The 25,116-nt window shown below is 41.7% G+C and overlaps 1 protein-coding gene across 1 annotated transcript in view; it reads right to left on the bottom strand.

Moving 5' to 3' along the window:
• Positions 1–25,116, bottom strand: part of marchf8 (membrane-associated ring finger (C3HC4) 8) — a 137,408-nt gene that overhangs the window by 99,868 nt on the left and 12,424 nt on the right. The window contains 1 exon segment of the mRNA XM_070448565.1: positions 3,712–3,901. Coding sequence (XP_070304666.1) covers positions 3,712–3,807 — 96 coding nt within the window. The 5' untranslated portion in view covers positions 3,808–3,901.

Raw genomic sequence — 25,116 nt, 5'->3', positions numbered from 1 at the left:
ATAAGTGGCATAGTTTAAAGTGGCTAGTGATACATGTATTACATAAAGATGGTAAGATGCAGTAGATGATATAGAGTACAGTATATACATATGAGATGAGTAATGTAGGGTATGTAAACATTATATTAAGTGGCATTGTTTAAAGTGGCTAGTGATACATTTTTACATAAATTTCCATCAATTCCCATTATTATAGTGGCTGGAGTTGAGTCAGTATGTTGGCAGCGGCCACTAAATGTTAGTGGTGGCTGTTTAACAGTCTGATGGCCTTGAGATAGGGACCGAGAGACTGAAAAACAGCTTCTGTTTTGATGCACCTGTACTGATCTCGCCTTCTGGATGATAGCGGGGTGAACAGGCAGTGGCTCGGGTGGTTGTTGTCCTTGATGATCTTTATGGCCTTCCTGTGACATTGGGTGGTGTAGGTGTCCTGGAGGGCAGGTAGTTTGCCCCGGTGATGCGATGTGCAGACCTCACTACCCTCTGGAGAGCCTTACGGTTGTGGGCGGAGCAGTTGCCGTACCAGGCGGTGATACAGCCCGACAGGATGCTCTCGATTGTGCATCTGTAGAAGTTTGTGAGTGCTTTTGTGACAAGCCAAATTTCTTCAGCCTCCTGAGGTTGAAGAGGCGCTGCTGCGCCTTCTTCACAACGCTGTCTGTGTGGGTGGACCAATTCAGTTTGTCCGTGATGTGTACACCGAGGAACTTAAAACTTTCCACCTCTCCACTACTGTCCCGTCGATGTGGATAGGGGGGTGCTCCCTCTGCTGTTCCTGAAGTCCACAATCATCTCCTTTGTTTTGTTGACGTTGAGTGTGAGGTTATTTTCCTGACACCACACTCCGAGGCCCTCACCTCCTCCCTGTAGGCCGTCTCGTCGTTGTTGGTAATCAAGCCTACCACTGTAGTGTCGTCCGCAAACTTGATGATTGAGTTGGAGGCGTGCATGGCCACGCAGTCGTGGGTGAACAGGGAGTACAGGAGAGGGCTCAGAACGCACCCTTGTAGGGCCCCAGTGTTGAGGATCAGCGGTGTTGAGATGTTGTTTCCTACCCTCACCACCTGGGGGCGGCCCGTCAGGAAGTCCAGGACCCAGTTGCACAGGGCGGGGTCGAGACCCATGGTCTCGAGCTTGATGACGAGTTTGGAGGGTACTATGATGTTAAATGCTGAGCTGTAGTCGATGAACAGCATTCTCACATAGGTATTCCTCTTGTCCAGATGGGTTAGGGCAGTGTGCAGTGTGGTTGCGATTGCGTCGTCTGAAGCGTTGAACAGACCTGAGCGCGGGAGCTTGCTGTTTTAGTTTCTGTTTGTAGGCTGGAAGCAACAAAATGGAGTCGTGGTTAGCTTTTCCGAAAGGAGGGCGGGGGAGGGCCTTATATGCGTCGCGGAAGTTAGTATAACAATGATCCAAGGTTTTACCAGCCCTGGTAGCACAATCGATATGCTGATAGAATTTAGGGAGTTTTGTTTTCAGATTAGCCTTGTTAAAATCCCCAGCTACGATGAATGCAGCCTCAGGGTGTGTGGTTTCCAGTTTACAAAGAGTCAGATAAAGTTCGTTCAGGGCCATCGATGTGTCTGCTTGGGGGAGAATATATACGGCTGTGATTATAATCTAAGAGAATTCCCTTGGTAGATAATGCGGGCGACATTTGATTGTGAGGAATTCTAAATCAGGTGAACAGAATGACTTGAGTTCCTGTATGTTGTTATGATCACACCACGTCTCGTTAATCATAAGGCATACCCCCCCGCCCCTCTTTTTACCAGAAAGATGTTTGTTTCTGTCGGCGCGATGCGTGAAGAAACCAGCTGGCTGCACCGACTCCGTTAAGCATGTAAAATAGTTTTCTTTAATTTGTGTGCATATTATTATTTTACATTTAAGTATGACCTCCTAAAACTAGATCTGTATTTTGGGCCTCATGGAAATGTAAAATGTCAATACATTCTAAAACATTTTACTTGTCCAAAATCGTGCTGAAATAAAACACTTTTCGATCCTTGTATTAATGGCAGTGTTGTTTGCCTATCAATACAGTAAGCATTTATCTGTGAAATTAGACATCGAACTTGAACCTCGTTTCAACAAATCATCATCTGATTCAGAAAATGATTTCCAGAATGACAGTAAAGTGAACAGCTGTTGTGATAGCACGCAAGGTTTTTCTAGAATGTCTCATACGTTACGAAAAGGATAGTCCAAACTATACAGGGTAAAAATGTTGGCCTATAGCATTTTTAAACAGGTTCAAAAGCAAAAGAGCTTTATTTTCTTGTAATGCATTTTATTCAATGGCTTCACCGAAGTGTCCTCAAGCCAGGGTTGGGTGGTTTACAACATTCCAATGTTATAGTCTTGTGAATTTCTCATGCATATTTATTGATTGAAAGTGGGAACAAATTGGAGAGATGGACAAATAACGTTAGTGATTTCAAAACAAAATAGACTAGATTTTCATTCAAATTATAAAGACATGAGGTGAATATCAAAAAAGTTTTAAAAGATGTCTTTGCCTTAAAGTTGTACCTCGGATTAATATTTTATATAATGGCCTATACAGTAAACTCAAAATATGGTATTCTGTTGTTTTGAAATAGGCTACGTTTTCCATATCATAATGAGACTCAATGAAACGACACAGGCCAAATGGATTTTGTGATGTTTTCCTATATTAAATTGACTTATTAGACTGTTAAATGTAGGGTAAAAGGCAGATATTTTATATAAACATTGGATTTCTGTGGTCTGAATTTCATTATAATTTTTGCTTTCAGTAGGTAGGCCTACCCATGTGTCTCTCCTCTCTCTGAAAGCCTGCTCACTGATGTCAATACCAAAGCTGATTGAATTGGAACGATGTGAATAATGATAATGATAGTGAGAGCCCATTATAGACTAACCCTTTAATCATAGGCTATTGTTACTTTGTGTCTCTAAAATCACAATGTTTCCATTTCTTTAGTCATGTGACAGAGTATTTATTTTTATTGAAACCTCCAAATGTTGGCTTTTTACCAGATCCATTTTTTCTGCATTAAAATGTTTTATTTTCATTACTGAACAAAATTCAGTATGCTATAGCCTGTAGATCATTTCTGCCCATATGAACACATGTATTTTAGGCCATATTAAGAACAGCTATGCTTGATTTAATGAAAAGCAGCTAACAGACACAAAATTGTTTCACATTCTTCAATAAAAGACTCATAAACAGAAACAGGAAATAGGCTCCACAGCTGGCTTCACAGTTTCCCCGCAAAAAAAGGCCTACAAGAAAACTCAATGTATCTCCATAAAGTTGAGTGAGCGAGGGGGTCTGTGCGCTGCGTAGTACCGTCCACAAAATGGCAAGCAACACACTACACACATCCTACTGTGATTGTCCAACTCAGCATAGTAGCACAAAACCGTCCACAAACTGAAAGCTTCTCTATATTAAACCACTTCAGCTTAGCAGTGGGAACTTTACTGTGATCTGTTCTCTACTCACACACACGCACACACCCCAATCTGTCTTCGTGGAGTTCCTGGAATCACAGTTACACCAAACCGGTATTAAAACATGACAAGGTGTGGGCCACAATGGATCTTGCCATTAGTCTGTTTAAGAAAGTGTGTCATCCTGCCAAAAAGCATGTCATACCAAACGGTGTCCCCCTCCAAAACACCCCACTAGAAGACCATGATCTTTGACCCTACCTGTTTGTCCTTGTCCTTGGACTTTCCACTGCCGCTGACCCGGGAGGAAGTGACATCACGGGGGATGACAGAGATCTGGTGCAGTGGCATGTTCATCCCCGCGCAGCCCACCGGACTGGTCGGGCTCACACACACACTTCCTGTCTCGCTGGCATGGCGGGCTGAATCACTACTCCCAGGCTACACTGCTCTGGAGAGGAGAATAAGTAGAAAGAGGAGATACAGGTTTAGACATACAGCACATAAATAACACTACTCACATTTATTTTCACAAGATATGCATTTATTTTTTGTAGACATTTTCTTTTCTTTCCTCCAACAGTATGACTGGTCTGGTTCTGGAACTGTGGGTGGCTAATCAGAGTGATGATAACACATTGACAGAGAAAAGAGTCRGAACAGCCCATGCTGTGAAGTCTATAAAAACTATTGTCTGAAAATAGAATAATAGCACATTGATCGAGAGGGAGAGAATGAACCACGGTCTGAATAGAACATAACACACTGACTGTCCACATTGACGAAGGTCTGAATTAGAGCTGGGTGATACGGACAAAAATCTAGATTGCGATAAATTGCCTGAATTGATGCGATGACGACAAATAGAACGATATGTATATAACAATGTCCACCACAGAGGTCATTTCCATGTTAAAGGACCCATGAGCACTAAACATCACCCAGAAAAAGTCTTAAAGGGTATTATAAAAACATCAAAACACAATCATGTTGAATTCAAGACCCCTACCAACTAATATCAACACTTATAATAAGAATTTGTTCTTAACTAACTTGCCAAATTAAATAAAGGGTAAACACAAATAATAATATTTAGTTTGGGATAACATTTTCTGCCTTCTGTAAGTTCAATAAACATTGCCTTGTGCTGTGAAGGCTGAACCACGGTCAATCAAATCAAATGTATTTTATATACCCCTTTTGACAACAGTAGTTGTCACAAAGTGCAGCACCATGATAACACAACAACAGGGAGGGAGGGAAGAGGTAGAAGACAGGAAGATGGTGAGGATGAGGGGTATTGATGCATCACTAATCTAGTGCTGTCTGGAAGTAGGGGTGGGTTCTCTCTCAGTAAAGGTTAGGGATATCTCAGGGGACTATAGGGGTTTCTGGTAATCTCTCCCTCAGATCCCAGGGACATTATAGACAGTGAGGACAAGACACAGGGAGACTATCAAGGGGACCTGATACCATCACAGACAGATGAATTACATACCAGGGCTTTCCATTAAGGAAAGGCTTTCCATTATGTAATGAGAGAGAAGGAGAGCAGGAGAGAGGGGGACAGAGAAAGAGAGATGGGGCAGAGTGAAGGAGGGTGGAGAGATGGAGAGGGATAGAGAGAAAGAAAAAGATAGACAGTGAAAGAGAGACCTCCAACATGCAATTGCTTATGAGCTTATCTCCAGTGTGAGACAGTGAGTCCAGAGAAATGTCTGCACAAACCACTGTTTCCCCTACACACTAGTGCTACATGGACACTGACCCAGCCTTCACCATCCTACACACACACACACACACACACACACACTAACACACACACACAAAGCCAGGCTTTATGCAGATACAGGGACAAGGTCATGTGTTTGTAGGCAGTACTGCCATTTTGTTTCACCTCTGTTTGGACCGCTGTAGACCCCAGCAGCATTATGAGATATACACACACGTGTTGGCCCTAGCCCTACTTCACATATCGCTTGCTTATCACTAGATAACAATTTATAGTTGAACAGAATCTGCTAGAAAGATAATGTACTCATACAATTTGAATTATCTGCAAAAGAACAGGCCTTAATCAATATACTGTAGCTATTACTTCACCAATATAGCCAACTGAACAAGCAGAGGACTGAAGCCTTTACAGAAGTAAGCCTGGTTCTAAACTAATCTTTAGGCCTGTAGGTGGGGCCTAAAATAGAGATTGTACTAAATATTTCAACTCCATGTGGGTTACATTTACATTCTGGACAATCAATGATACTGTATATGTCTGGGCCATCACTGTTTCGGTAACCATCTGGCCAATCAATAACTTCCTGAAAAGGTCTGATCGGTCAGAAATTAACCTTGTTGCCATGGCACCAGCTACAGAGGTCATTATGACTGGAGGCTTGTTCGGTTTTACAATAACATGCTGAAACACACAAAAGAGAGTGCGAGTGGGCTCTGATTTCTGTCAGCACGCACAGTCACCCACACTGCTTGAGTCTAATGATTCATACACCATTCCCACTTGGCACAGACGTCATTTCACCCCAGGTGGTGAAGGTAGGAAACCACACCTCCACCCCGCTGATCCTCAACACTGGGGCCCCACAAGGGTGCATGCTCAGTCCCCTCCTGTACTCCCTGTTCACCCATGACTGCGTGGCCAAGCACGCATCCAACTCAATCATCAAGTTTGCGGATGACAACAGTAGTAGGCTTGATTACCAACAATGATGAGACAGCCTACAGGGAGGAGGTGAGGGCTCAGGGAGTGTGGTGCCAAGAAAACAACCTCTCACTCCACGTCAACAAAACAAAGGAGATGATCGTGGACTTCAGGAAACAGCAGAGGGAGCACCCCCCCATCCACATCGACGGGACCGTAGTGGAGAAGGTGGAAAGCTTCAAGTTGCTCGGCGTACACATCACGGACAAACTGACCAAAAATGGTCAACTCAGACAGACAGTGTGGTGAAGAAGGCGCAACACCTAAAATCCTCACAAACTTTTACAGATGCACAATCGAGAGCATCCTGTCGGGCTGTATCAGCGCTTGATACAGCCAATGCACCGTCCGCAACCACACGACTCTCCAGAGGGTAGTGCGGTCTGCCCAACGCATCACCGGTCTGCCCAACAAACTACCTGCCCTCCAGGACACCGACAGCACCCAATGTCACAGAAATGCCAAAAGGATCATCAAGGACAACAACCACCCGAGCCACTGCCTGTTCACCCCGCTATCATCCAGAAGGTAAGGTCAGTACAGGTGAATCAAAGCTGAGACAGAGAGACGGAAAAATAGCTTCTGTCTCAAGACCATCAGACTGTTAAATAGCCATCACTAGCACATAAAGGCTGCTGTCTATATACAGTGGGGAGAACAAGTATTTGATACACTGATGATTTTGCAGGTTTTCCTACTTACAAAGCATGTAGAGGTCTGTAATTTTTATCATAGGTACACTTCAACTGTGAGAGACGGAATCTAAAACAAAAATCCAGAAAATCACATTGTATGATTTTTAAGTAATTAATTTGCATTTTATTGCATGACATAAGTATTTGATCACCTACCAACCAGTAAGAATTCCGGCTCTCACAGACCTGTTAGTTTTTCTTTAAGAAGCCCTCCTGTTCTCCACTCATTACCTGTATTAACTGCACCTGTTTGAACTCGTTACCTGTATAAAAGACACCTGTCCACACACTCAATCAAACAGACTCCAACCTCTCCACAATGGCCCACTGTACATAGACTTAAAATCACTGGCCACTTTAATAAATAGAACACTAGAACCTTTAATAATTTACCCATCTCATCTCATAATTTACCCATCGTCCATCTATTTTTATATTCTTAATTCCATTCCTTTACTAGATTTGTGTGTATTGGGTATATGTTGTGGAATTGTTAGATATTATTGCACTGTCGGAGCTAGAAGCGCAAGGATTTAGCTACACCCGCAATTACATCTCCTAAACACATGTATATCTTCATTTAACATTTATTTTTATTAGGCAAGTCAGTTTAGAACAAATTCTTATTTACAATGACGACCTTGCCTTGTTCAGAGGCAGAATGACAGATGTTTACCTTGTCAGCTCAGGGATTCGATCTAGCAACCTTTCGGTTACTGGCCCAACGCTCTAACCAGTAGGCTACCTGCCGCCCCAAAATATGTATGTGTATATGACCAATAAAATGTTATTTTATTTCGTTTCTTTTTACATTTGGTTGAGCTGTCACCATGTCATTGGATTTAGGTTAAAGGTTTGGTGAAAAAAACTATTTTTAATAAGTGATTGACAAGTTCGCCGCCATTGGACTCTGGAGCAGTGGAAACGCGTTCTCTGGAGTGATGAATCATGCTTCACCATCTGGCAGTCCGACGGACGAATCTGGGTTTGGCGGATGCCAGGAAAATGCTACCTGCCCCAATGCATAGTACCAACTGTAAAATTTAGTGGAGGAGGAATAATGGTCTGGGGCCATTTTTTATGGTTCGGGCTAGTCCCTTTAGTTCCAGTGAAGGGAAATCTTAACGCTACAGCATACAATGACATTCAAGACGATTCTGTGCTTCCAATTTTGTGACGAAGGTTTGGGGAAGGCCTTTTCCTGTTTCAGCATGACAATGATGCCCCGTGCACAAAGCGAGGTCCATACAGAAATGGTTTGTCGAGATCGGTGTGGAAGAACATGACTGGCCTACACAGAGCCATGACCTCAACCCTGTCTAACACCTTTGGGATGAATTGGAACGCCCACTGCGAGGCCAGGCCTAATCGGCCAACATCAGTGCCCGACCTCACTAATGCTCTTGTGGCTGAATGTAAGCAAGTCTCCGCAGCAATGTTCCAACATCTAGGGGAAAGTCCTCCCAGAAGAGTGGAGGCTGTTATAGCAGAAAAGGGGGGACCAACTCCATATTAATGCCCATGATTTTGTAATGAGATGTTCGACGAGCAGGTGTCTACATACACTACATGACCAAAAGTATCTAAATCAGGCCCAAAGAAATCCTGCACCCCCTGACAAAAAATATTTCTGCCGTCTCGAACTGTAGCCTACAGCACATTTTCTATATTAGCGGGTTAGGACCTGGTGCAGGCCTCATATTTTCTCTTTTTCACATATAGGTTGTGCGGTTGTGGCATAGGCGGAAATCCCAGGGGGGACGGGGGGGACACGACCCCCCCATCCTGGGGAAAATATGATTTGTCCCCCCCAATCTATCACTGTAAACATAACTATGTAATTTCAATAATATTAATAATACGCAATGAAAGCAGTTGTGTGTTATAGACACTTCAATAGCGCCTTTTTAATTCAAAAGATTCGGACCCGCCCTTTGCCTCACAATGGTTTGATCCACCTGCAGTTCTTTAGCTGGCAAGTATAGAGGTTCGTATCTACTGTGAAGGCACATGTACGTAATGACGTGAGGTTAATCCAGTCAATCGCAGCCATAGCATGTTTACTTTTTATGTTGGCAGGGTTCACAACTAGCTGAATTTGCAGAGCTAGCGCCAAACTAAAGCACATAACTAGCAAGCTAGCTGAGACCTATCTCCATTAATGTGGCGTCGTCAAAGATGGAATCTTTGCTATCGTCAGTTTATTCCAAGTCAGCATTGAGCTGTAGTGCTTTCAAAGTCCTGTGTTAAGGTTAGCGTTAAACTGAAGTCCAAACTGAAACAGAACTACACTATCTATTACCTCTTGTCTTAAATATATTTAATTGTCTCGTTGCAAAGCTAAATTGTCCGCTAGTGAACGTTTTTACATTTATTTTATTTACCTTTTTTTTTTTAAGATTATGCAAACACCACAGAAACGTGGTTGGTGCTCGCTAGCTTTACAAATTCAGCTATTGTTGAAGCAAGCGCTATCAAACATATATTAAAAATTAGATAAAGTTATGGCATATGTTGTGTAATGTGTGATGTGCTGCAGTAGACGGCAGCAGCCAGTGTAGAAAAATGCAGAAAAAATAGAAAAGACGGACATCAGAGTATTTTTTTATGACACAAAAAGCAAAGTTAAGAACTCTAGAGCCTAATATCTCAAAGACGAGTTGATAAAATGTTCATAAGAAAGAAGTGAAATGCTAATGGAATGTTCACAATGATGTCATTAGGCAGGCAGGCACAGATGGCACACAGACAGCAGAGCTGGGGACAAGATAGCAGGACAGACTGGCAGAGACAGGTGAGTCTCAGTAAGTTTGTGTAGTCTTTGTTTTTGGCAACATATGAAAAGTTCTCAATTTTTTTTACTTGTAAAATAGGGACATAATTGGAAAATGCATGGATACCCCGCTCTCAACTTAAACTGAGACTAACTAAGATTTGTTTATGCAATGAGTATGTGTTGGCATAATGTTTGTAGTTATGGTACCGTAGTTAGAAGCAACACACTTATTTCTTTTCTAGGAGACAGACTGAGTCTGATAGGTGGTGAAAGGAAAGAGCCAGGGAGAGACAGTTCAGAGAAGAATTCACGCCTTGGCAGCCAGCGTGTCACTTTGCCAAGCCACGTATAGGGGACAGTGGCACAGCATTGTCAGTTACCATCAGTGATGGCAAAAAACCATATACCCACACCCACCAATTTTGAACCGCAAACTCTTGCAACAGAGTGTTGACGTTTCAGAGGCCCCAAAGCACAGAATGATTACTGAACATCATTGGCCATACAATCATTCGAGGCATTGCAGCTGAGATTAGATCTTTTCGATTGTACAATTTTATATTAATTGTGATGGTACTCAAGATTCTCTGTGCTGACAGGAGAGTTCTTTTTGATTATGGACCAATGACCATTTGTCCCATCAGAGGATTTTGGCTTATACAGCCTGTCGGAGCCAGGCGAGGCATTGCGAAGTGGCAATGAAATGTTTGTTGAGGCCAATTTGCCCTGTCTGGCTGGTGGGCCAGAGTTATCGATGGATGCTCAAACAGTGTGCAGGAATACACAGTGCACAGGCACATTGTGGAGGCGCAGCTATTTATATTAATTTTTTCTTTATATTGTAGTTTATAATTTTATCACTGTTCTAATATATTTAATAACATTAGCCCTCTATGTCCATTGTGGAGCACACTGTGTAAATCTGATTACACAGGCTGGCTGCTCAGCCTCCCCACTGATCCGGGATTCCCTTTCTTGGGTCCATCAGTTAGGTGTCCTCTATGGCCAGTCAGGAAAGTTTAAGAGCATGTTTGAATCAATTGCCACGTCCAAAGAAACACATCTGCCCACCCGGAAACCCCTATGTCCAACAAGGTGGACTGTGCGGAATACTGCTATTAGAGCTGTGCTAGGGCAGTATGAGCGGGTACTAWGCAGCCTAGAGGAGAGTAGTTTTTAGTACATGACAGTACACGACAGTACACTTACAAATTATTTATTTCATGTTATTTTATTTAAAATTGCATACTTTGTGCGACATACTTGTCCATAGCTGCTGTTTGAAGAGTTGAGACACTGACTGAAGGATATTTWGTTTGATTTATTTGTTTTTTTTATTGAAGTAGTTATTTTGCTTTTAGAACTGTACTTATTTTAAGCTTTTTGTTCTTGTAAAGATATTGTAGTAGACTCAGGCCAGTGGCACATTTAATGACTATATAAATGTATCAGAAAAAGTMAAATTAAAAGGTCAATTCAATACGGAGACYAACTTTGTGATGGTTCTCAATGGAGATTATTTTAGATGAGATCACACCATGTTCATTGTATTTATGAAAACTGCACCCACACAGTGTACAGTACCATTGCTACCTACTGGCCTTTCTTGATATTGCTGGTTGTAAGTACGAATACCTGCATACATACTGGACTGGTAAGGAGCACTGCTATAACTATTATTAGTAGTAGTATTATAATGATTTAAACATTTGAACAAGTTGGTTAAACCCTTCAGTTAACTACTGTACCTATCAATTATTCAGTTGTAGGAATTATGGTTCCTCARYMTACRTTKMAMWWWKTWMAAYGTAKRYTATGTGTTACAGCACTACTTTTGGTGTCCCCCTCAGGAATTGCTCTTGAGAAAATGTAATGTAATTGTCCCCTCCAAGGTTGATATCAGATTTTCGCCCCTGGGTTGTGGATGAGTTATTAGCAATTGCAGGCGGGTGCGGGTGGAAAAACAGCTGACCGCACCACTAACCCATTGATTCTTAAAGAATATAAGTTATAAATGCCTCATGAGTTCGTTCAACTGTCAGACCCAATCAGAACCTAAAATATAAGCTTGTTTTACTCCAATGTTGTAAACAATGTAAATAAACATTTTATAGCCTCAAAACTCTCTCTCCCTCCTCTCCCCTCATCATATCCACAACAACAGAATTAATAAATGAATAAAGAGTGTGTTATCTCACTAATCGTTAGCTCACTGGAGTCAACGAACCTTACAGATACATTTTTATAATATCATAATAGACACAGGTATAATTTGGAGTACAGTAATAACAATCACACATCTTTCATTATAAGTTTCCAATGATACCACCGACTGGTATTGGACACGTGTGTCAGCCTGTAAACCTTATTGATGGTCAAACACAAACTGAACTGTGTGAAGGGACACACAGTTCAGTCCAGAATATCTTCAGATAACAAACTTTCATCAAAAGGCAATACAGGCTGGTTGTGACAATAACTGAATACCACCTCTGTTTACACTCTTCATAAAGTCCCGTTGTGTGTGCGTGCGTGTTATGCTTTCCGAACATCCCACATCTACTGTCTGTGTCTGGGAAAAATGGAACTAAAATGGTCTGTGGGAAAACAGTCAGAAAATTCTAACTGATTATTCTGCTGAGGTGAATTGTTTTTACGAAACCATTGATAAACTGATTACAAACATTGACGCAACCTTTCCACCTGTGAGATCTAAACCTGGCCTCGGTGTATACAACCCAGTTCTTTCTCTGCTGCAGGCCCTTGTACTTTCATTATAATAGGAATGTTTCTCCGTAGAGGCCTGTAAGAATGGAACCTGTATAAAGCTCTAGCTCTGGTAGTTCCAGTCAACAGTGATTTCATTGCAGCCATGAGCAAGGTCTTGAATAAATCTTTCCCTTATGGATTTAAATTCAAAGACAGTACTATGCTGTTTATCAAGTCTCCAGATCTGTTGTGAAAAATGTATTACATCTATTTCAAATGTATTTTAATGAGCCAACCTGGATAAAAGGTATGTTAAATCAAATGTACACCTACATGATACATAAATTAAGCGTCCACCCGTGAAATTATCTTTCAAAACAGAACTGCTGTATAAATCTACACATCCATGACGAATGAAAAGGCCTCCTGTGTAAAGCGGGAACTGCTACTTCAGGGCGACAAAACAGGCAGCCTGAGCCCTTGAAGGACCACAATGGCCGTAATGACATCATCAACCAGAGAATGGTAAGGTACAGTACATGACATCATCAACCAGAGAATGGTAAGGTACAGTACATCATCAACCAGAGAATGGTAAGGTACAGTACATCATCAACCAGAGAATGGTAAGGTACAGTACATCATCAACCAGCGAATGGTAAGGTACAGTACATCATCAAAAAGAGATAATACTCCCGATCCATTCCAGCTGAGCCGGCACTTCTGCCAAGGTGATATATCGGGGTTGTCAACTGTTTCCAGTTTCATTGCGTACCAATACCATTCAGCTCAGCCACCATGTGTGGTAAGTGTTCTGGCACAAAATGTCAGCTGTGGAATGGGATGAGTTATCCCCATATAGGCCTAATGTGAAGTGCTTTGAGGCTTTGTCAAAAGCGCTATATAAAAATAAAAATGCAACCAACTACCTAGTGCCATCAGCCACCGCCTAGCTCCTATCTCTGTTGTGTGCTTCAGAGGGGCTTTGCAAACAGCCTACATTCCAACCACCACAGAGTTCTTTACACTGCAGGCACAGCAAGGTCTGACATCCTCCACAGAGAGAGAGAAGCTATTCCAGAGCATCAATATTCATTCTCCCTATGGAGGCTGATAGACAGACATAGTGGAGCACAGAGCACAGCAGGGATAGATTGAGTTACTGTAGGGAACAGTAGAGAGGCAGACATAGTGCAGCTCAGAGCAGGGCATGGTTAGATTGAGTTAGAAGACAGAAGGTAAACCAGAACAACACTAATACTGGACTGTATTACATCCATTGCATTACAGGCCTGAGTCATTCCACCTCAAAATGCACAATAAAGAAATTGTTTCTGTTGTTAGAAACATTTAAGATTAGCATTCCTGAAACATTACCTTGTTGAAATATAATTTGATCTCTGAGAAATTAAGCTAAGCTGAATGAGTAAGACATGGGGAATCCAACAGAATTATCAATAGCCACCCAAAGACCCCTCCACGCAGATTCCACCCTAAACAACCAGTATACAGTATCAGTTATCTATGTTTAACAAGTAGTATGGAGCTGCTGCTTGGAGTATTGATTCTTCATCCTTTGTAATGTATTCCCTGTGAATCTGGTGATGTTTTTTTCCCGTTCAGAAAAATCTACCATTGAAGTCACTTGCCTTATTTACCGTAAATTAGTGTGAACGTACCATATGTTGCCCACTAGATGCCGCTGTTCCTGCTACTGCCACCACACCCTTTTATCCATTTTGCTGGTCTCTTGTGTTTGTTACAATGTTTCACAACATTTTCTTTGCAACTTTGGTAGGAAACCAATACCTTTTGCTCATGATGAAAATAATAGTCCCGTATTGATGTCACTTGTTAAATCCACTTCAAATCAGTGTAAATTAAGGGGAGGAGACAGGCTAAATAAGTATTTTTTTGCCTTGAGACAATTGAGACATGGATTGCGTATGTGTGCCATTCAGAGTGTGAATGGGCAAGACAAAATATTTAAGTGCCTTTAACGGGGTATGGTAGTACATGCCAGGCACACCGGTTTGAGTGTGTCAAGAACCAAGGTAGCCGCTACTCTTCCTGGGGTCTGACAAAATTAAGGCAGTTAAACAATAAAGAAAATATTATAATACATTCATTACAGAATTCATAACACACTAAGTGTGTGCCCTCAGGCCCATACTCCACTACCACATATATACAATGCAAAATCTATGTGTACGTGTGTGTATAGTGCGTATGTGAAGAGACCTCTGGTGGCATGTCTTGTGGGGTATGCATGGGTGTCCGAGCTGTGTGCTAGTATTTTAAACAGACAGCTGTGTACTTTTAAGGGCCAGCCGTGCTGCCCTGTTCTGAGCCACCTGCAATTTTCCCAAGTCCCTCTTTGTGGCGCACAATTGGCCCAGCGTCGTCCGAGTTTGGCCGGGGTAGGCCGACGATGTAAATAAGAATTTGTTCTTAACTGACTTACCTAGTTAAATAAAGGTTTCAATCTGGTCAAACACAATTTTTTCCAAAAGTTTACTAAGGGTTGGTAACAGGCTGATTGGTCGGCTATTTGAACCAGTAAAGGGGGCGTTACTATTCTTGGGTAGCGGAATGACTTTAGCTTCCCTTCAGGCCTGAGGGAACACACTTTCCAGTAGGATTAAATTGAAGATGTGGAAATATYGTCCGCTATTATCCTCAGTAATTTTCCATCCAGATTGTCAGACCCWGGTGGCTTGTCATTATTGATAGACAACAATACATTTTTTCACCTCTTCCACACTGACTTTACAGAATTCAAAAGTACAATTCTTGTCTTTCATAATTTGGTCAGATATACTTGGATGTGTAGTGTCAGCATTTGTTGCTGGCATGTCATCCCTAAGTTTGTTTATCATGCCAATGAAAAAGTAATTAAAATAGTTGGCAATATCAGTGGGTTTTGCGATAAATGAGCCATCTGATTCAATGAATGATGGCTTCGAGTTGTTTTTTTCCCCCAACAGGTGCTCCAAAGATTTTTACTATCATTCATCTTTGTTTCATAGTATAGTTTATTTTTATTTAGCTTAATCACATGATTTCTTAATTTGCAGTACGTTTGCCAATCAGTTGGGCTGCCAGACTTATTTGCCATACCTTTTGTCTCATCCCTCTTAAACATACAATTTTTCAATTCCTCATCAATCCAATGGGATTTAACAGTTTTTACAGTAATTTTCTTAATGGGTGCGTGCTTATTATTAACTGGAATAAGTAATTTCATAAATATGTCAAGTGCAGCGTCTGGATGCTCCTCATTACACACCACAGACCAGCAAATATACTTCACATCATCAACATATGAATCCCTATGTAACAGTATAACTTTAGCACCGTCCCCTCGCCCCGACACGGGCGCGAACCAGGGACCCTCTGCACACATCAACAACTGACACCCACGAAGCGTCGTTACCCATCGCTCCACAAAAGCCGCGGCCCTTGCAGAGCAAGGGGAAACCCTACTTCAGGTCTCAGAGCAAGTGACGTAACCGATTGAAATGCTATTAGCGCGTACCCGCTAACTAGCTAGCCATTTCACATCCGTTACACTCACCCCCCTTTCAACCTCCTCCTTTTCCGCAGCAACCAGTGATCCGGGTCAACAGCATCAATGTAACAGTATAACTTTAGTACCGTCCCCTTGCCCCGACACGGGCGCGAACCAGGGACCCTCTGCACACATCAACAACTGACACCCACGAAGCGTCGTTACCCATCGCTCCACAAAAGCCCTTGCAGAGCAAGGGGAAACCCTACTTCAGGTCTCAGAGCAAGTGACGTAACCGATTGAAATGCTATTAGCGCGTACCCGCTAACTAGCTAGCCATTTCACATCCGTTACACCTACAAAATGTCTTGTATGACCTCTTATACACTATATTAGGCCCATCCTTTGAAACTTTGGTTTTCCTAGATACGGCTATTATATTGTGATCACTACATCCTATGGATTTGGATACTGCTTTAAAGCAAATTTCTGCAGCATTAGTAAAGATGTGATCAATACAGGTTGATGATTTCATTCCTGTGCTGTTTGTAAATACCCTGGTAGGTTGACTGACCACCTGAACCAGGTTGGAGGAACTGGTTACAGTTGGAAGTATTTTTCTTGAGTGTGCAGCTTGATGAGAGCCAGTCAATATTTAAAATCACCCAGAAAATATACTTCTCTGTTGATATCACATACATTATCAAGCATTTCACACATATTATCCAGATATCACACATATTATCCACTGTTAGCACTTAGTGGTCTATAGCAGCTTCCCACAAGAATGGGCTTTAGGTGAGGAAGATGAACCTGTAGCCATATTACTTCAACAATATTAAACATTAGATCGTCTCTAAGCTTTACAGGCACGTGGTTCTAAATATATAGACCACAACACCGCCCCAGTTGGCATTTCTGTCTTTTCTGTAAAATGTTATAACCATGCTACCACTGTATCATCAAAGGTATTATCTAAGTGAGTTTCAAAACATGAATGTCATCTGTTACAAGCAAGTTATTGACTTCATCGACCTTGTTTCTCAGACTGTGGGAAGCATTGGAGTCAACATGGGCCAGCATTCCTGTGGAACGCTTTCGACACCTTGCCCCGACGAATTGAGGATGGTGAAAAAAAAAGATGAATGCTCCTCACTGCAGGAACAATCGGTAGGCTAATGGCTCGATAGCCTCACTAGGGTCCAAAATATGATACAACATATTAAAAGCTAATGATACTTATATGGTATTTTTAAAGATAGTGATTTAATCAAAGTGTTGACAATGGAGTAGTCAACTGCTGCTTTCTGTGTAGCAAAGGCCATGTTTAACACCTGTTCATTCTTCAATCATATTGCAGATAGCTGAGAAAATGCCTATTAAAAGGAATCTGTGGAAGTCAGCAGACTCTTACAAGATTCTTTAAAAAGAAATCTGTGGGTCAGTTGTTAAACAAGTATTTTTTTTTAAATAAATAGCATACTGAAATTCACAAAGAGTTGCAAACGCTTGTTGAAATTCTTTCACTAATTGAACTGATGTCATTCTATCTCTTCTCTTAACACGTATGGACCCAGAACTTAACTGACCATCTGTTCTGTTTACTTTAGAGACATATTTTTCCATTTGAAAAAGTCCCCATCACACAATTTGTTTGATTTTAAATGTAATCTTTAATWAAWWWWWTTCAAGATAATTTGGGCTATTTACTTAATTTTTTCTGTTTGAATAAAATACATTATTTGAAGAACAAACAATTGTGGCAATTAATATCTTGCAGTAAAATACTTTAGTCTCAAGAGAAAACAGGTTCAATAAATATTTTCAAAAGATTTAATATTCTCTTACTAAGAAAATAGTCCTGATCATATACACTACTGGTCAAAAGTTTTAGAACACCTACTCATTCAAAGGTTTTTCTTTATTTTTACTATTTTCTACATTGTAGAATAATAGTGAAGACATCAAAACTATGAAATAACATATATGGAATCATGTAGTAACCAAAAAAAGTGTTAAACAAATCAAAATACATTTTAGATTTTAGATTATTCAAAAGTAGCCACCCTTTGCCTTGACAGTTTTGCACACTCTTGGTATTCTCTCAACCAGTCACCTGGAATGCATTTCAATTAACAGGTGTGCCTTGTTAAAAGTGAATTTGTGGAATTTCTTTCCTTCTTAATGCGTTTGAACCAATCAGTTTTGTTGCGACAAGGTAGGGGGGTATACAGAAGATAGCCCTATTTGGTAAAAGACCAAGCCCATTTTATGGCAAGAACAGGTCAAATAAGCAAAGAGAAACGACAGTCCATCATTACTTTAAGACATGAAGGTCAGTCAATACGGAGAATTAAGAACTTTGAACGTTTCTACAAGTGCAGTCGCAAAAACCATCAAGCGCTATGATGAAACTGGCTCTCATGAGGACTGCCACAGGAATGGAAGACCCAGAGTTACCTCTGCTGCAGAGGATAAGTTCATTAGAGTTACCAGCCTCAGAAATTGCAGCCCAGGCCTCCCGGGTGGCGCAGTGGTCTGAGGCCAGCTGTGCCACCAGAGACTCTGGGTTCGAGCCCAGGCTCTGTCGCAGCCGGCCGTGACCAGGAGGTCCATGGGGCAGCACACAATTGGCCTTGCGTCGTCCGGGTTAGGGAGGGTTTGGCCGGCAGGGATATCCTTGAGCACTAGTGACTGCTGTGGCGGGCCGGGCACAGTGCACGCTGACCAGGTCGCTAGGTGTACGGTGTTTCCCCTGACACATTGGTGCGACTGGCTTCCGGGTTGGATGCGCGTTGTGTTAAGAAGCACTGCGGCTTGGTTGTGTTGTGTTGTGTTTCGGAGGACGCATAGCTCTCGACCTTCACCTCTCCTGAGTCCGTACGGGAGTTGCAGCGATGAGACAAGACAGTAACTACTAACAATTGGATACCACGAAACTGAGGGAGAAAAAGGGGGTTAAGCCCAAATAAATGCTTCACAGAGTTCAAGTAACAGACATCTTAACATCAACTGTTCAGAAGAGACTGTGTGAATCAGACCATGGTCGAATTTCTGCCAAGAAACCACTACTAAAGGACACCAATAATAAGAAGAGATTTGCTTGGGCCAAGAAACATGAGCAATGGACATTAAACCGGTGGAAATGTGTCCTTTGGTCTGGAGTCCAAATTGGAGATTTTTGGTTCCAACCGATGTCTTTGTGAGATGAGGTGTGGGTTAACGGATGATCTCCACATGTGTGGTTCCCACCGTAAAGCATGGAGGAGGTGATATGTTGTGGGGGTGCTTTACTGGTGACACTGTCAGTGATTTATTTAGAATTCAAGGCACACTTAACCAGCATGGCTAACACAGCATTCTGCAGCAATACGCCCTCCCATCTGGTTTGGGCTTAGTGGGACTATCATTTGTTTTTCAACAGGACAATGACACAACACACCTCCAGGCTGTGTAAGGGCTATTTGACCAAGAAGGAGAGTGATGGAGAGCTACATCAGATGACCTGGCCTCCACAATCCCCCAACCTCAACTAAATTGAGATGGTTTGAGGTGAGTCAGACTGCAGAGTGAAGGAAAAGCAGTCAACAAGTGCTCAGCATATGTGGGAACTCCGTCAAGACCGTTGGAAAAGCATTCCAGGTTTTTGAAAATGTATTTCACTTTATTTAACCAGGTAGGCCAGTTGAGAACAAGTTATCATTTACAACTGCGACCTGGCCAAGATAAAGCAAAGCAGTGCGACAAAAACAACACAGAGTTACACATAAACAAACATACAGTCAATAACACAATAGAAAAACCTATGTACAGTGTGTGCAAATGTAGAAGAGCAGGGAGGTAAGGCAATAAAATAGGCCATAGAGGCAAAATAATTACAATTTAGCGTTAACACTGGAGTAATAGCTGTGCAAGTAGAGATACTGGGGCGCAAAAGAGCAAGAGGATAAATAACAATATGGGGATGAGGTAGTTGGGTGTGCTATTTACAGGTTGGCTGTGGGCAGGTACAGGTAAGCTGCTCTGACAGCTGATGCTTAAAGTTAGAGAGGTAGATAAGACTCCAGCTTCAGTGATTTTTGTAATTCGTTTCAGTCATAGGCAGCAGAGAACTGTAAGGAAAGGCGGCCAAAGGAAGTGTTGGCTTTGGGGATGACCAGTGAAATATACCTGCTGGAGCTCGTGCTACCAGGTGAAGCTGGTTGACAGGATAACAAGAGTGTGCACAGCTGTCATCAAGGCAAAGGGTGGCTACTTTGAAGAATCTCACATTTAAAATACATTTTGATTTATTTAACACTTTTTTTGGTTACTACACGATTCCATATCTGTTATTTCATAGTTTTGATGACTTCACTATTATTCTACAATGAGAAAATAGTAAACAAAGAAAAACCCTTGAATGTGTAGGTGTTCTAAAACTTTTGACCGGTAGTGTAGGCCTAGACGATATCCCAAAAACTAGCAATACACTGAATTCATACATTCTCAGTTATTTAAATTGTAAACACAATACAACACATTTTTCAAATCTGAGAGGTAAACTCAATAAAGTATTTAATAATTTGGCCGTTTATTTCAGATGGAATCAAGGCATTAGAATGTACCAGAGGCCACCAAAATGGAGCTCGTTTGGCAATAAATAAATTCTTAACCCGGCGGGCACGGTCCGGGGATTCCTAGCTGGCTACTTTTTCTATTTGGCTGGCTACTCTATGTGCTTAAGGAAAACACTGACCAGATTCACAGGCAATGTATTAAAAGTACTGAAGTAGCAATACTTCAAACAGCAGCGCAATATTACCTGTCAAACATATAGAACTGATTCTGTATACTGGTTGTTGGGGTGGGATTGGCGTGGGGTGTCCGTGAGTGGCTTTGATCATTATATTGGATTACCCATTGTTAGGAAGAATTATGGTCCAAATCAGATGTTAGGTACTATATTTATTGAAGATTTTATTTTTACCCTATAAATTAAAATGGCCAATTTGGGTGCAATCAATTAGCTTAATTTCTCCGATATCAAATTATATTTCAACAAAATAATGTTTCAGGAATGCTACTTTTGTTGGTTTATAACTACAGAAACGATTTCAGAACAATCTGAGATGGTGGGTGACTTGGCTTGATGAAATGACATTCACACCTATCAGAAACAAAGAAGAGAGAGCGAGAGTATTTGTGTGTGCGTGTGTATTTCTGTTGGCTAGCTTTGCTTCCTCACCGTCATACTGCATACTGAAAGCTACGTGAGTTTTGACTCATCTGATGAAATACTATCACATTCTTTCTACATTTACAAAATTGCTGTAACAATGTAACAATACTTGGAAAGAGCAGATATGTTTAAAAGAGAATACTTCAATATGTTACAAAGAGAATACTTCATTTGCTGGGCTAGAAAAAGACTGACAGAGAGACAGAGAAAGAGAGACAGAGTAAGACCGAGAAAGAGCATGAGACTGATCATATGTGATTATGACTCATCGTTGTTTCATCTACCGAAGGCTTTGTTTATGTATCTCTGTTTGTCCAACAACACAATTGTTCTTTCTTTGAATGTACACTACCGTTCAAAAGTTTCTAGTGTATATGAGATGGATGCTGTTTATTTATTTATTTAATTTATTTTAACCCCCTTTTCTCCCCAATTTTCKTGGTATCCAATTGCTAGTTATTACTATCTTGTCTCATCGCTACAACTCCCGTACGGGCTCGGGAGAGACGAAGGTCGAAAGCCATGCGTCCTCCGAAACACAACCCAACCAAGCCGCACTGCTTCTTAACACAGCGCGCCTCCAACCCGGAAGCCAGCCGCACCAATGTGTCGGAGGAAACACCGTGCACCCGGCTCCCTTGGTTAGCGCGCACTGCGCCCGGCCCGCCACAGGAGTCGCTGGTGCGCGATGAGACAAGGATATCCCTACCGGCCAAACCCTCCCTAACCCGGACGACGCTAGGCCAATTGTGCGTCGCCCCACGGACCTCCCGGTCGCGGCCGGCTGCGACAGAGCCTAGGCGCGAACCCAGAATCTCTGGTGGCGCAGCTAGCGCTGCGATGCAGTGCCCTAGACCACTGCGTCACCCGGGAGGCCGAGATGGATGCTGTTTTAGAGGAGATAAATACTCATGGTAAATGCTGCCACCTCAGTCTGATCATAGTGCAGTGACATCATGATTAGCATCACAGTGAAGACACAGGTTCATCCCAATATTCTCTCCTTCATCCTGAAGTGTGCACTTGTCCACTACTCCCCACAAATTGAAACACATTGACATGCATATTATCAATGCTGGCTCTCCAGGTATACAGTTGAAGTCGGAAGTTAACATACACTTAGGTTGGAGTCATTAAAACTCATTTTTCAACCACTCYACAMATTTCTTGTTRACAAACTWTAGTTTTGGCAAGTCGGATAGGACATCTACTTCGTGTATGACACAAGTAATTTTTCCAACAGTTGTTTACAGACAGATTATTACACTTATAATTCACTGTATCACAATTCCAGTGCGTCAGAAGTGTACATACACTAAGTTGACTGTGCCTTTAAACAGCTTGGAAAATTCCAGAAAATGATTTCATGGCTTTAGAAGCTTCTGATAGGCTAATTGTCATCATTTGAGTCAATTGGAGGTGTACCTGTGGATGTATTGCAGGGCCTACCTTCAAACTCAGTGCCTCTTTGCTTGACATCATGGGGAAATCAAAAGATATCAGCCAAGATATCAGACCTCCACAAGTCTGGTTCATTCTTGGGAGCAATTTCCAAATGCCTGAAGGTACCACGTTCATCTGTACAAACAATAGTACGCAAGTATAAACACCATGGGACCACGCAGCCATCACACCGCTCAGGAAGGAGACGCATTCTGTCTCCTAGCGATGAACGTACTTTGGTGCGAAAAGTGCAAATCAATCCCACAACAATAGCAAAGGACCTTGTGAAGATGCTGGAGGAAACCGGGTTACAAAAGTATCTATACCACAGTAAAACGATCCTATATTGACATACCGAAAGGCCGCTCAGCAAGGGAGAACCACTGCTCCAAAACCGCCATAAAAAAGCCAGACTACGGTTTGCAACTGCACATGGGACAAAGATCGTACTTTTTGGAGAAAGTTCCTCTGGTCTGATGAACAAAAATAGAAATGTTTGCCATAATGACCATCGGTATGTTTGGAGGAAAAAGGGGGAGGCTTGCAAGAACACCATCCCAACCGTGAAGCACAGGGTGGCAGCATCATTTGTGGGGGTGCTTTGCTGCAGGAGGGACTGGTGCACTTCACAAATAGATGACATCATGAGGTAGGAAAATTATGTGGATATATTGAAGCAACATCTCAAGACATCAGTCAGGAAGTTAAAGCTTGGTCGCAAATGGGTCTTCCAAATGGACAATGACCCCAAGCATACTTCCAAAGTTGTGGCAAAATGCTTAGGACAACAAGTCAAGGTATTGGAGTGGCTATCACAAAGCCCCGACCTCAACCTATAGAAAATTTTGGGAAGAATTGAAAAAAGCGTGTGCGAGCAAGGAGGGCTACAAACCTGACTCAGTTACACCAGCCCTGTCAGAGGAATGGCCAAAATCACCCAACTTATTGTGGAATTTGTGGAAGGCTACCCGAAACGTTTGACCCATGTTAAACAATTTAAAGGCAAGCTATCAAATACTAATTGAGTGTAGTAAACTTCTGACCCACTAGGAATGTGATGAAAGAAATAAAAGCTGAAATAAAATCTCCTCTACTATTATTCTGACATTTCACATTCTTAAAATAAATTGGTGATCCTAACTGACCTGAGACAGGGAATTTTTACTAGGATTAAATGTCAGGAATTGTGAAAAACTGAGTTTAAATGTATTTGGCTAAGGTGTATGTTAACTTCCAACTTCAACTGTATGTAAGGGCCAGACATTCTGCTCTGTTCTGGGCCAATTGTAATTTGCCTATGTCCCCCTTTGTAGCACTTGGCCATATGACTGGACATTAGCCCAGGTGTGACAAACCTAGGGCCTGTAGGACTTGTTTTGTTGATAGCGATGTCAAGAAAGCAGAGCAGCTCTTTATTACGGACAGACCACTCCCCATCTTAGCTAACGTTTGTTGTATCAATATGTTCTGACCATGACAGTTTACAATCCAGGGTTACACCAAGCAGTTTAGTCTACTCAATTTGCTAATTTTCCACATTATTCATTAGAAGACTTTGTTGAGGTTTAGGGTTTAGTGAATGATTTGTCTCAAATACAATGCTTTTAGTTTTTTAAATATTTATGACCAGCTTATTTATTGCCACCCAAGAAATAAGCTGGTGTGTTTTGGTGTATGTGTGTCATTTCAATCTACATCATGTTCTTGAACAATCAAAAAGGACTGGGTACAATGACTAACATAGTAGGAATTTGCTCTTCAGTACACACCTTTGTGTCTGCTGGCCTTTGAAGGGATTCTATGAAATAAGACAAGCTTCTTTAGACTGGTGATATGATAGGGCAGGGAGAAAGAGACTCTAAAAGCGAAAAATGAAGCACGCATGTCCACACATAAACCACCTTATTACCTCAGTTATAAAGAATGAATGACTTCATCAGAGCCTTAGAAAAGCCACTGGATGTTGTATAATGTACAATATCCTCCCCTGGCCATGAAATTGTCTTCTATAGACACAAACTTCATCAGTGACTTTGAAACCCCGCTGGACTCTTTTATAAACAATCCTCTCCTGACTACATTTTATACTGTCCTCTCCTGAACATGAGTTCTCATAAGAGGAAACTCTGTTCTATAGACACAAACTAATGTTAAAGATGATGATGAGGAGGAGGAGATGAGTGAGGATGGGCAAGTATTTCGTTTGTATGTGTAGTGATGCCTTATTCCTGAAATATACACTGCTCAAAAAAATAAAGGGAACACTAAAATAACACATCCTAGATCTGAATGAATGAAATATTCTTATTAAATACTTTTTTCTTTACATAGTTGAATGTGCTGACAACAAAATCAGACAAAAATGATCAATGGAAATCAAATTTATCAACCCATGGAGGTCTGGATTTGGAGTCACACTCAAAATTAAAGTGGAAAACCACACTACAGGCTGATCCAACTTTGATGTAATGTCCTTAAAACATCAGTTCCTATGCTTCCTGGCTGATGTTTTGGTCACTTTGAATGCTGGCGGTGCTTTCACTCTAGTGGTAGCATGAGACGGAGTCTACAACCCACACAAGTGGCTCAGGTAGT

The sequence above is a fragment of the Salvelinus sp. IW2-2015 genome, linkage group LG18, assembly GCF_002910315.2.
Source record: "Salvelinus sp. IW2-2015 linkage group LG18, ASM291031v2, whole genome shotgun sequence".
Lineage (NCBI taxonomy): Eukaryota > Metazoa > Chordata > Actinopteri > Salmoniformes > Salmonidae > Salvelinus > Salvelinus sp. IW2-2015.
The sequence above is the reverse complement of the archived record's forward strand: the minus strand, read 5'-3'. Positions and strand labels throughout refer to the sequence as shown.